The 12244-nt window shown below is 44.3% G+C and overlaps 1 protein-coding gene across 3 annotated transcripts; it reads left to right on the top strand.

Annotated features, from left to right (window-relative positions):
• The first annotated feature begins 424 nt into the window (after nucleotides 1-424).
• clta (clathrin, light chain A) lies at nucleotides 425-11803 on the top strand. Of its 3 annotated transcripts, XM_061064892.1 has the most exons (7): nucleotides 425-709; nucleotides 2369-2397; nucleotides 3335-3452; nucleotides 3644-3755; nucleotides 5221-5274; nucleotides 8455-8490; nucleotides 10642-11803. In XM_061064892.1, exons 1-7 carry the CDS (start codon nucleotides 532-534, stop codon nucleotides 10811-10813), a joined length of 699 nt encoding a protein of 232 aa, XP_060920875.1. In that variant the 5' UTR covers nucleotides 425-531; the 3' UTR covers nucleotides 10814-11803. The 3 variants fall into 3 exon arrangements, with proteins under 3 accessions (XP_060920875.1, XP_060920882.1, XP_060920888.1); XM_061064899.1 differs by lacking the exon at nucleotides 8455-8490; XM_061064905.1 differs by lacking the exons at nucleotides 5221-5274; nucleotides 8455-8490 and having other exon boundaries at nucleotides 426-709.
• Nucleotides 11804-12244: the final 441 nt, after the last annotated feature.

Genomic DNA, 12244 nt, shown 5'->3' with positions numbered 1-12244 from the left:
GGACTCCTGATGGATAAAGTGATCAACAGCAATAACATGAATAAAGGGACAAAAGAAATACAAATAATTTAAAAAGATTGATATGATAGACAGGACCCTTGTTCTTTTTCAGCTAATTCTTGCTAAGTCCTGTGTTATGTATGGGGTTTTTATTCTATATTAAATATATGAAATAATTTGTATGTGTATATTTATGATGAAATGTAATTTCGCCTCACAGACTGCGGACTCGTCTCACAGCTCATGACAGCACGTAGCGGATCATGGGACCCGTATGCGGGAGGGTTCACACATTTGATTGGTCCAATTTTGAGGCAGCTCTTCCACGATTGGCGCGTTTCACCATCAGTTAAAAATACTCTTTTGTGATTGGCTATTTCTCTGTTTCCGCTTCGCTAGCCTTGAGGTTTCTTCTTTTTTTTTTTTTTTTGGTTCGTCCTTCTTCCCGTTGAGCTAATCGGTCTCGGTCTCAGCCGCTACACCTGCAACAACCGTTTTTCTGACATTTCTCCGCTCACAAATCAACACAACATGGACGACTTTGACATGCTCAACGCTCCCTCTGCTGGGAACGGGGTCGGCTCGGAAGAGGACCCCGCTGCCGCTTTCTTGGCCCAGCAGGAGAGCGAGATCGCGGGTATTGAAAACGACGAAGGCTTCAGCATCCTGGACGGCGGAGACGTGCCTTCATCGCTTGGAGACTCTAACGGTGAGACACCGGAGACTGTTTACCTCCTTTTTAAAAACGGGTTATCTAGTAATTTAGCTTTAAATCGTTCTAAAAGGAAACTTTGATCTTGACGAGAACTGGCGTCATTTTGTCCCCATTCAGACAGACATGCTAACGCTAGCTGGTTAGCATAGCATAGCAGCCGTGAGACGTAGACACGTACGGTCACGTAAAATGAAACACTCGGGATAATTGTACGATATTTATGTGACCTTTATTACTTCTGCTGCTTACAGCAATGTGTCTGATAGCATTAGCGGTGTCCTTATAAGACGTGTCATTCATTGCCTCCTTTAAAGCTGCAGTAACGTTATTTTGCTGGCTGCACGACACACAGAGAGGCAGAAGAAGAAGAAGTGACTGATAAGAAACTACAAAGACATATTGAAAATCACGAGAAACATGAGCTACACCCAGAAAACATCTAACATTAGCAGTAAACCACTTCTTGTTTAATATTTCAGTTCGAGAATCACAGATACAATATTATTAATTCTAGATATGAATGATCATTTTGAGCTATTTTGAAAATCCTGAGGTAAAACTCACTGGATCTTTAAAGGGTCAACCAGTAAGATGTGTAGTGAGTGAAATGATAAAGTGAGCTTACTATATGATCAGACATTAAGGAAACATGCTATGTTGAAGTGCTGGCTTCTCTGACAACAATGCAGCAGCCAGTATGTCCTCCTTCTAACTTTAGATTCTGGTCCTGAATGATCTGGATTTGTTTGGATCAGAGAAGGTAGGCGGTTTTAAGGCACCCCCACATGGCTGTTTTGGACGCCCCTCGGTTTACCAGATATGAGAGCAGTTATCAGATCAAACCAACAGGTGTTGCAGCGATGGAAGCGGGCAAGAGAAGTGGTTCAGATAGAAGTGATTGTACCCGACCTAAAAAGCCTCTGCATGTTTCTAATAAGCTCCACGAGCAGAAACGTGTTCAAACTAGGATCAATATTGGAGATGCTTTTGAAAAATGGAGAGAGGTTAGAACGCAGAAAGGTTTACAGACCGATGCAGAGCTGGCTAAACACTGAAGCTTCAGTGTCCACCACATGACATCCTGCGTGAGCATCGACTCTAGAGAGGAGGGGGGGAGGGGGGGGGGGGGGTTTAGAATTCCGTCAACATCGCATCCGATAACGATGTTAGATCGGATCTGTCATCTCTACTTAAAACCCGCCTCAGCTCCAGCTGTCAGACTGTCGTTAGGTTGACTGAAAGTTAGACTGAGACAGCATTTCCAGCATGGAGACCTCCATCGATGGGACTCCAAAGCCCCCTGCAGGAACAGACGGGTGACGTAACTCATGCTTCGTCCATTCATACTTACAGTCTACGGTTATTTGCCAGCTCACCTCCATGTCACAAGAGGAAACTGATGGAGCTTAATGACCTTTGGACAAGACTGCCTCATTTCCTTGAAGCTGTAGATTCATAATGGCTTCAAAGTGCTGACATATCATGTTGTGAAATCTGTGTATGAAAATCTTGAAAATACAGTCAAAGTCAAAGATTTCTTGGTCTTGTCATGATAACAAACTGTTTCTTCCCAGTTTGTGACGTCATATTTTTAAGGATTTATTTGTTCATATGATATCTAATCTAACTTTTTCTCTTCTTCTTTCTTTGTAGATGGCACTGTCAACGGAGAGCTTCATGGGGTAATACTTCTTCACATACTTCCTCTGTTTCTGTGTTTATTTACTTTATTTAAAAAGACATTTTCACACCTTACACATATAGAGTAGGTCATCCTACAATTAGAAGGTTTGATCTCAGCTCACTCAGTCGACATTACGAAGTATCCTTGGACTGTGTGAATCACTTTGAGTGACCATTCACCATTACCATTTCTTAAACAAAAAGTCGATGATGATTTGTTCTCTAAAAGAAGAGCTTTTACATGCAGCCTCTTAAGAGCTGTCTGATTGGATCTCAGCCCACTCTGCACCTGCAGAGGCTTCTTTTCAGGATGCTGTTATTGTTTTGATGAGTGGCCAAACCATGCTGCTAAAGTCACATTTAATACAGTAATGTTGGATTAGCATTGCCACGTGAACACGTCCCTGCTTCTCAGACTGTGTTATCATCATTCTCATAATATATCGTCATTGTTTCCAGATCATCATTTTGATTCAGATATTATAAGCCAATAGAAAACTGCATGCAATGACTTTCTATGTGAGAAAAAGGCACATAGAAGGTCTGAAGATTGGTGAAGAAACAAAGGCGGCTCTGAGAACTGTATCAGGGATTTTAATGTCTGTCTGTTAGTTTCCTCCAACTTCCCTTTCCTGTGCTGTCATTGCAACATTTTCTGCCGTTTGCACAGTCAGGACTTCTTCCTGGCAGTGAGAGAGGCTCAGCTGATAAAACTCAGAGGGGGACAAACTTGATTTATAGAGCTTCTCGAATGGCATTCAACTACATTTAAAGAACAGATTGCAAAATGGAGTCAGGATAGGAACTGTAGCTAAACCAGAGGATTCCAGATTGACTTTTGACTCTTGTGACTCGCAGGTTTCATCATCTCATGTAAATGACTCTGACTAAAGGACTTTTAATGAAGTAACCTATCACCACCTCCTTGTATCTCAGGAAAGCAACGGCCCATCAGACGCCTATGCAGCCATTTCCAGTGCAGACCGGCTGCAGGCCGAACCTGAAAGCCTACGCAAGTGGAGGGAGGAACAAAGCGAGAGGCTGGAGGTGCTAGGTAAGCGCAGACCAGAGTATTATATCCTATGAGAAACCGGACAGATCTGCCTCTGGTGTCTCCAAAGATCTCATGAGATCGAAAACCAAGACATTCTTGCCTTATTCCCTCCAGTGTGTCTTACCCTGTAATGAAACACTTCCACATTGTTAACCTTTCCCTCTGCATCTTCCTTTCTTCTTCATCCTCAGATGATAACTCGCGCAAGCAGGAGTCAGAGTGGAAGGAGAAGGCCAAGGTGGAGCTGGAGGAGTGGCACGCCAGGCAGAACGAGCAACTGGAGAAAACCAAAACCAACAACAGGTACTGGCCCAACAGAGGGGCAAAGACGGGGAATAAAAACAAGCCCAGTTGAGGATTTGTAAGATTCACAAAAACAACCACGTGTTAGTTAGAATACTGATGTAGGGTTTAAACAGCTCTAATATAAAACCGGGCGTCTCGGATTCAGCCTCAGGACGTGTAACAGAATACAGAGGTTCAGCTCAGAGTGCAGGACAAGAAACAGATCCACCTCAACTTTCAGCTTTAAAAACACAATGTGCTGTGTTCTCACATTAACCCTGCAGGTAGTAGATCAAATCCTCGTATAGGAAACGATGCTAACTAGCATCTAAACCATAACAAATATTTCCTGTTAGCTCGATGTCTGCTGAAATGTCCTGTCAGCATTTCTCTCTGCGGTATATCTCTTGATAAGAAGGGAGGACACATCAAACAGACACGCCATGCTGTTGCCATGGTACTTTCAGAAGCTGTCTGACGGTTTGCGCACGCAGGAAAGACAAGCCCTGAAGTTTTGGAATTGGCTCATGGCTCTGTTTCACTGTGTGACAGTAGGCACTCATACGTACAAACATGCTGACAGTAAACTGACTTGAGAATCAGACGTGTGACTGAAGTCGCTCAGTGTATGCTCGCCTTTCATACTCAGCTGAAACATGTGAAGAGTTCAGTTTTCTTTGTGTAATGACAAATGTTGCAGAGTTTCCGTCTGAGTTTTTCCTGCACTGTAATGTAGCCCAGATGCCCGATGAATAATAAAGCACCTGCGACCACGAGTCTCCTCTCTTCTAACCGCCCTGCACGCTGTGGGACACGGTGCTTCATGTAACAGTTAACCTCCATTATTAATCTATTTCCTCTTTTCCAAGAGAATCAAACCTTTCAATATCAATAACCTGTCCTTAAATACTGCATGCAAAAGGAAGATCACCTCCAGTTGGAACATTTGAACCATTTGTCTGACCAACATTATTTATCAATTTGATCCAATGATGAGCGAGTGACTCCTCATAGTAGAGAAGCTGTAATGAGCAAACGTTTAAGACCCATTCGGGGAAATTTAGTTGTTCCAACAGCTCACAAAACACAGGAATAGAGTCAGCAAAAATAGCAAAAAGTTGGTTCTAGTTGCAGCAAAAGATGAGACAGAACTTTATTAATCGTGGATGAAATACTTGAACATAAAACAATGATTCAGTTTACAAACTAATGTGAAAGTAAATAATCGTATTCTCTTTCTTCTGTGAAGATCAGGCGCTGTTTGTCCAATCACAGGAGTCGTGTAATTAAAGATTTGCTCTTCCACGTCTTCCCAAACACACCTGAGCCTTTGATTACATGTCTTAGCATATGATGTGTGTGCTAACCTATAACACTTGTGTTTTCCATCCTCTCCTCCCTTTTACCGCTCTCTCTCTCTCTCTCTCTCTCTCTTCTCTCCTGCCTTCTTGCTGCTCTGTCGTTTGGGCCGATGTTTGTCCAGGGTGCTGGATGAAGACTTCTACAAGCAGCCCTTCTCTGAGCTCATTGGTTATGTGTATGTCGCTCCAACTAACATCCTCCCTCCTCATTTTTTCTTACATTTCTTTTCTCCATCATCATGTCATCATCCACTTCCCGACATCGGCTCATTGACGTCACCTTCCTGTTTTTAATGTTGGCATTAGAAATCTCCCATGTGTTCCTTTTATTAACACGGAGCTCTAATCGTTGCACTCTGGCTCGTTTTTCTTCTTTTTTTTTTTTAAATACAAACTGCAGTCGCTCATTTTCATCCCACATGTTTGCATGTTTATCGTGAGTTGGTGTCAGGTCCAGTCCACATGTAGGCAGGTAAACCTCCCGTCCAAACACGCTAAGTTCTCCCAGAACATCTTCGTCCACATGAAAACGCAGAAACTCACCGTTACGGCCGTCATGAGCACGCCAAGTCAGCAACACTTCCAGGCGACGTCATCACAGTCTGTCCTTCATGCGCGGGGGGGCGAAGCAGCTCGCTCAGAGACAACAGAAGACATTTTCTCCCCGTTCCTCTGTAATGACCATTTCATTTTTAAAGTTGTCCCACCAACAGGAAGTCCAACCGGGTCTCTTCTAAAACTGCAGATGTAGGCGTTGGGGTTTGTATGAATCAGCAGTGACCTCCGTCATCCAATCGGGCGTCTCTGCTCGTCAACATAGTGGGAGAGTAAATGTGTGAGCGTGTAAAAAGGCCAGTTAGCATCGTTAGCACCAGCGCTAGTTTAGCTACGTCTGCACAGCGTCTGTTTTCCCCGTCTTCACAGAAACACCTTTAAAAAAAGAGTTTCTGAACATCTTCACCCTGAAATGAGTTTTACAAAAGGAGCGTGTTCAGTGACGTTAAGCGCCATTTGCATACAAAAGGTCAAAACGCTACGTGTTCAAAAATACCTGCCTACATGTGGACGAGGTCTGAGTTAACAGAATGACTGCATGCCCACACACACACACACACACACACACACACACACAGTCATTTAACCCTTTCATAGCTCTGCCTGTGTTGATTCTCCTCCATCACTCTGTACTGTCTCCATTCACTTTGCTAACACATGACGTATGTTTCCTGCTGATGTTGATTGTATGATCTCTTAAAGTTGTTTTGTGTCTCTTTAACGGGTTATGCACACGAATGAACCTGCAGAATTTTAAAGTCAGGAGTAGGATGCTTGTAGATTTGGTTTGAAGCATTTGTGTGATTTTTATTGGACTCTGGATTTTCATAGAGATCCTCTCATTGTCTTCACATCTTGTGTTTATGAGATGAGATTTTACTGTACATGTGCAGAGGAGGCTTCGCTCTCTGGCGTTTCCTCCTCCTCAATCTCTATAAGTCAGACTTCCATAAGTGTCACCCTAACTTCCTCTATGTCCTAACTCTAGCTTAAGGTCATTTAAATATTCAAATACACATGTCACCAGTAACAGTAATCCATTCATTGCATGTTAAATTATTTTTTTACAGTTTAAAAAATGTCGGGCACAGACCTCCCAACTCCTCAGCAGCTTCTTTAAGCTGGTCCGCTATGTTTCCTGCGGTGTGATGCTCATCAGAACTGCATTTCTGTAGGGTCTGATCGGTACCCTTGGCACCCCAACAGAAGGGTACAGATCCCTTTATTCTGGTACCATTCCCAACTGTTGACGGTGGAAACGCCAATAAACGGGTACCGAACCGAACTGAACCGCTTGGTGGAAACAGTGAACTATTGTAACCGTTGACGGTGCGTGTTAACTGAATAACAACGTCAACAATGAGTTCCTTGAGTAATTGTATCCATCCCCAATCTATAGTGCGTACTACCACGATCCAGAGTTAATGTCGTTCAAATCAAATCTGTCAACCTGAAGTGGTGAAATCATCTCTAAACAGTGAAGCTGAATGTTTACATTGAATGTATTTTATAAACTATACGTTGACTGACGCTCAGGTGGTTTAGAAGTGCTGACTTGTAAGATTGATTCAGAAATGTCAACATGTCGGTAACGCCGCTGGTCGTGCTCCTGTTACACAACTGCTTCAAACTGTTCCATGCTTTAGTGAGACACCAGCTACTTAGTAGCTTCTGCACTCCTGCAGGCTAACGTGCTTATTTGCCCAGCTAGCTTTCGAGTAGCGTTCGATGTGCAGCCTTTGGTTTGGCGATCAGATCGCTTTGGGACGCTCATCGGTCTGCATCGTGGTGTCCACGTTTTATTTTTGTTTTTCAAGGTTGTGTTAAGAGCAGCCTGTAGCGCCATTTATTTTAAAATGCAAAAAATGTCTTCAAGATACAATGTTTGACCACCGACCAATCACACTCGAGAAGGGGCGGGGCTTCTGAAATCATCTTTGTGAATAACAATGGCGGAAGAGACGCTTGTCAGTTTCCAGGTGAAGAGCTGCTGCTGAAGTCAGGACACGACTTATTTACATCATGTTTTCTTGATATAAATTAAAATATGAAGCAGACGGAGAGATAACCAAACTGTCACGTCTGAGGGAAGCAGAAGTTACATTTTGTAACCTAGCAACAATGAGCGCCGGTGAGAAGCGCTCTGAGACTGAGGCCCTATTAGATTAAGACGGTGTCCAGGAGTTTGACTGAGTTTTTAGTGAATTAAAAATCGACGTTCCTTCTGATAGGTAAATAATAAAGTTGTTTTTTTTATTTGCACACCTCGATGCAGATGATGCAGCATCGTGTGAAGTTGCTGCAGGAGACACAGAATCACATCATGAGTCTGTTACAGGAAGTGCACGGGCCTCATTTATAAACACTGGGAACAAATGATGTGACCGACACCTCCCACGCTGTCAGAATGTGACGAGCGAGCTCAACAATGCAGTAAACATCTGATAGAGAACGTGGAAGCTGGCCGAATCATTTGTGAACGCTGAGAGACAGTTTTATAAATGAGACCCTTTCCCATAATGCATCATGTTTATGACTGATTGACTGACTGAAATATTCAGTGTGGCTGTATTATTGACCTCTCAGCAAATCAAAGGCTGCACACGTGTCTGACTTAGAACCCTTCAGGAGAAAAAGATGTCGCTCTCGCATGCTTGGCTTTCAACATCTGCATTGAGCTCATTTCTTTTTTTTGTCTTTCATTTTCTAACCCCCCCCCCCCCCCCCCCCCTCTCTCTCTCTTCTAAATTCTGACTTGTGAAACTGTTTCTCCCTGTTTTCTTTTCCTATGCACCTTAAAGCACACACATTAACCATCCTTGCTACCGCCTAGACCAGTTAAGTAAAAATACAAAATCCCAGAACCCCCACATATTGTTCTGTATTTGTGACAGGGGGATAGATGCAGTTTTGTGTGTGTGTCTGTGTGTGTATATATGTGTGTGTGTGTGTGTGTGTGTGTGTAAGTGTAAGATAATGAACACGCACAGATACCTAGTGTGCTTAAATCCACTGCCTAGTCGGGGGTTTGTTCTGATGTCCCCTCTGTGATGTTGTGCTCCTGCCAGTCCCTCGTGTGATGTTGTAGTCGGTTGTGACGGTGAATGTTCATTGGCTACCCCATCCCCATCTCGCTCTGTCGTAGTCTGAAGCTGAGTTTGTGCTTGAAGGTCGGGTGGGACATCCTTATAGGGGGGGAGTACCCTCGCAGTGGGACTATCATACGTCTGTGGGTGTGATGAGAGCTTTATGTTTGTTAGCGATCTGTGGCTCAACGTTTTCACTTTCTCTTCTTTTGGTGAAGTTATGGTTAACATTAGATGTCTTATTTATCTTTATTGAGGGATTTTCTCGATGCTTTATAAGACTACAACCTTCACCAGTTAGACATCCACAGATCCTTTAACTTCTTATAACACGTTAAATCAAAGTTAACTCTCTCTCTTCTTTGAAGCCACGCCTCCAGACAGCCTGCTTGGCAGCCGCAGCACGATGCATGGCTCAGGCCGAGCGGTGCTTCAACTTCTTTTGAGCTTTATTTAAAAAAGAAAAACAGAACCAGACAAGTGTAAGGATGAGCGAATCCTCCCTATGCTCGGGTTCTTGGAGAGCAAAGAGAACATTGTAAACATGCAGCCACAGGGCGAGGGGAAGTGTAACAACCCCCCTCCCCCCCTTCAGCTCTGTGCTGAGCTAGGTTTTTAACATAACTCTGGTAAACTTGTTTTCTTTGTTTCTCTCATCAGTGTTCTACATGTAGCACCCTGTAGTGTTGTGGAAAGGTGACATTCAGGTTCACTGTGATGTGGGGCAGAGTTAGGGGCGGGGGGGCGGGGGGCATGCCACGGGTAAAGACAGATGGATGTTCTGTGTGATCGTTGGACCCTGAGGTCGACTCTGCTGAACCGACAAACCCAACCAATCACAGGCTGGATTTTAGATAATATTTCTTTAAGGAAGGGAATCTCTTTGATCTGAATCTAATCTGGACTTTAAAGTTCCTGTGAGGAAATCGAGGCCACGTTTACACGACAACGTTTCGGGTGCCTGAAAACAACACAAACTTTTAAAAACGCGGCACCGCCTCCGTCGTCTTGTCGATTTGGAAATGCACCGTGTCACCCACACGCATCACGGCTCAGTCAATAACCACGCGCGAGTATGTGGACTACAACAATGGCCGACTTCAGAGTTCTGTTTGTGCCGCTCACTCCCAGTCGACATTTTCTTGGAATTTCCTTTTTTGCAGTTTAGGGTCGACTCATCGTTCATCCATTAGTCCGTTTTTTTTACGTTTACACCTCACCGCTCAGTTGAAAGAAGTGTAAGTGACCATGTGCGTGTTTTTTCATTAGGAAGTCACACCGCCAACTACTGGTCCTGCATGTATACTACAGCGTTTTTGGTCGCCTTTGCAAATCCATGTGCACGTCGGTTGCTTTCAAAACGTTGTCGTTTGAACTCGGAAAACGAAAAATGTTGTTTGTGGAACGTTCTGATGTAAACGTGGCCTCAGATGGCGTTCCCCGTAGACGAAGCAGCATCTTTTTTTCTCCTTGTTGATGCATACGGACAGATATCTCATCCCGCTCTCTTTTAACATGTAAATCTGCAAACATGTTGAATCGTTGCCATGGAAACTGAAAAGGACCGTTCTGGCTGGGTTCTGTCAAACGCCTCGGCTGACACCTTCCTCGCCGCAGTGTTCACAGACATTAGAAGTAATCCTCCTGCTGACGCTCTGCTTCTGTAGGTCGTATTGAGGCATCAGTCCGGTTCATGAGCGTTTAAAAACTCCTCACAGGAGCGTTGACGTAACCAACCTGACATCAGACAAATGTTAAGTTTTCAACCAAGAGGGAGGTGTTTGGTTTCAGCAGAGGACTTTCTCAGGGCTGTTTGTGCATTTCGGTTTTTCATGATCCTCTTCCTCCACTGACTGTTCTCTACTCCCATCTCCTCTCTCTCCTCTTCCCTGTTGCATGTAGGGCGGCCGAGGAAGCCATTGTTTCAGATCTGGATGAGAACAACCCCGGCACTGAGTGGGAGCGTGTGGCTCGGCTCTGCGACTTCAACCCCAAGTCCAGCAAGCAGGCTAAAGACGTGTCCCGCATGCGCTCCGTCCTCATCTCCCTGAAGCAGTCCCCGCTGGTCCGCTAGGCAGTCCGGGCGGCTCAAGGGCGTCATTCCATATCATTCTCATCTTACACCAAATCAAACGAGCGATATCCCAGCATCTGAATCCCGAAGACGAGGAGGATCACATCCCTCCTGTTCATATCTGAACGCCATGCACGGCCCTGTGGAGGGCTGTAGAGATTATCCTTCAAGAACCAGCTCGCCACGTCCTTCACCTGTGTTCACCTCTTTCACAGACCAATCAAGACCTCTTAATGCCGCTTTCATAAACACACAGAGATCATGCCCGTTAGATCAACCAGAGGTCTGATGCTCTGTGGAGTCGTGTAACACTGCAGTGAGGACGGTGAGTGTGGGACACTAAAAAGGGAAGGGCTGATTGTTTGGGCCTCGAGCTACACTACAACCAGAAAACATGCCCCCCCCCCCCCCCCAAACAATATCACTCCCACGATGCTGTACTCTCAACTCTCTGACCTGTAAATCTAAAGAATCCTCCTCTGACATCCCGGGTTGGACTGATGTGTAACCATTGGTATTCCCCTCCCCCGATGCGTCACTTCATGTTCCTCGTATATAAAGAATGATCCTCAGAGCTTTTCTTTATTCTTTTTTTTTAAGGACCAAACTTTAAAATCAAAACTCCAAATTCAGTGTGTGTACTTTGAGCTGTGTGCGTAGACCCCACGTGTGGCATATTGTGTAACATTTTCCGATCTATGCATTTCCTTTTGCCCCTCCCCCTCTCCAGTCAGGAAGTGAACCGAGTCCAGTAATTACAATAAACGTGACCCGTCTGTGTGTGTGTTTGAACCTCGGCCGTGTGTGTATGTGCTCTATGCGTGTACCTATGTACATATACAAAAAGGCAATATATATACAGTATATAAAACATTAATGTCACTGAAACTAGACAGTTTTAAAGAGAGAGAGACATATTAGCCAGCTGTTGCTTGACCATCTGTGTTCGTTGTCCATTTGATTTCAATAGAAATAAAACCTCAATGAAAATCTTCCTCCTGTCGTTCTTCCACACCATCTCTCTTTTTGCTGGTTGGTCGGAGAATGTGACGGCACTCAGTCCACCTTCACACCGTGCGCGTCCTGGAGAGATGGTGATTTTTAAACGGCATCTTTTATCGAAGCTTTAAAAACATCTGTCCCCTGAAGGAGCGCGCGCTGGAGGTTTCCACGTCAGAGAATCCACAGGACCACTCGGTAAGAGTTTAATTGTAAATAAAGTAAATGAACAGAGCAAAAACATGAAGCAGCAAACTCCTCTGACTGCACTGATGATGGCCGAGGACTGAAGCATGTGCTGCTTCACCTCTTCACACTGTGAGCACCTTTATTTCTGACCACTCATTCTAAAGAGACGGTTTTTGCGTTCGTCTCTGCCAAAGGACTTTTTTTTTTTTTTTTTTTTTTTTTTTTTGTGCAGGTATCTCCCCT

Source organism: Labrus mixtus, chromosome 2, assembly GCF_963584025.1.
Source record: "Labrus mixtus chromosome 2, fLabMix1.1, whole genome shotgun sequence".
NCBI lineage: Eukaryota > Metazoa > Chordata > Actinopteri > Labriformes > Labridae > Labrus > Labrus mixtus.
Note: the sequence above shows the minus strand (reverse complement) of the source record. Positions and strands in the feature narration are given on the sequence as shown.

Coding starts and splice junctions, on each gene's coding strand:
- clta (XM_061064892.1), top strand. CDS start 532: ATGGACGACTTTGACATGCTCAACGCTCCCTCTGCTGGGAACGGGGTC. Junction 3,756..5,220: donor AAAACCAAAACCAACAACAG/GTACTGGCCCAA, acceptor ATGTTTGTCCAG/GGTGCTGGATGAAGACTTCT. Junction 8,491..10,641: donor CCTTGCTACCGCCTAGACCA/GTTAAGTAAAAA, acceptor TGTTGCATGTAG/GGCGGCCGAGGAAGCCATTG.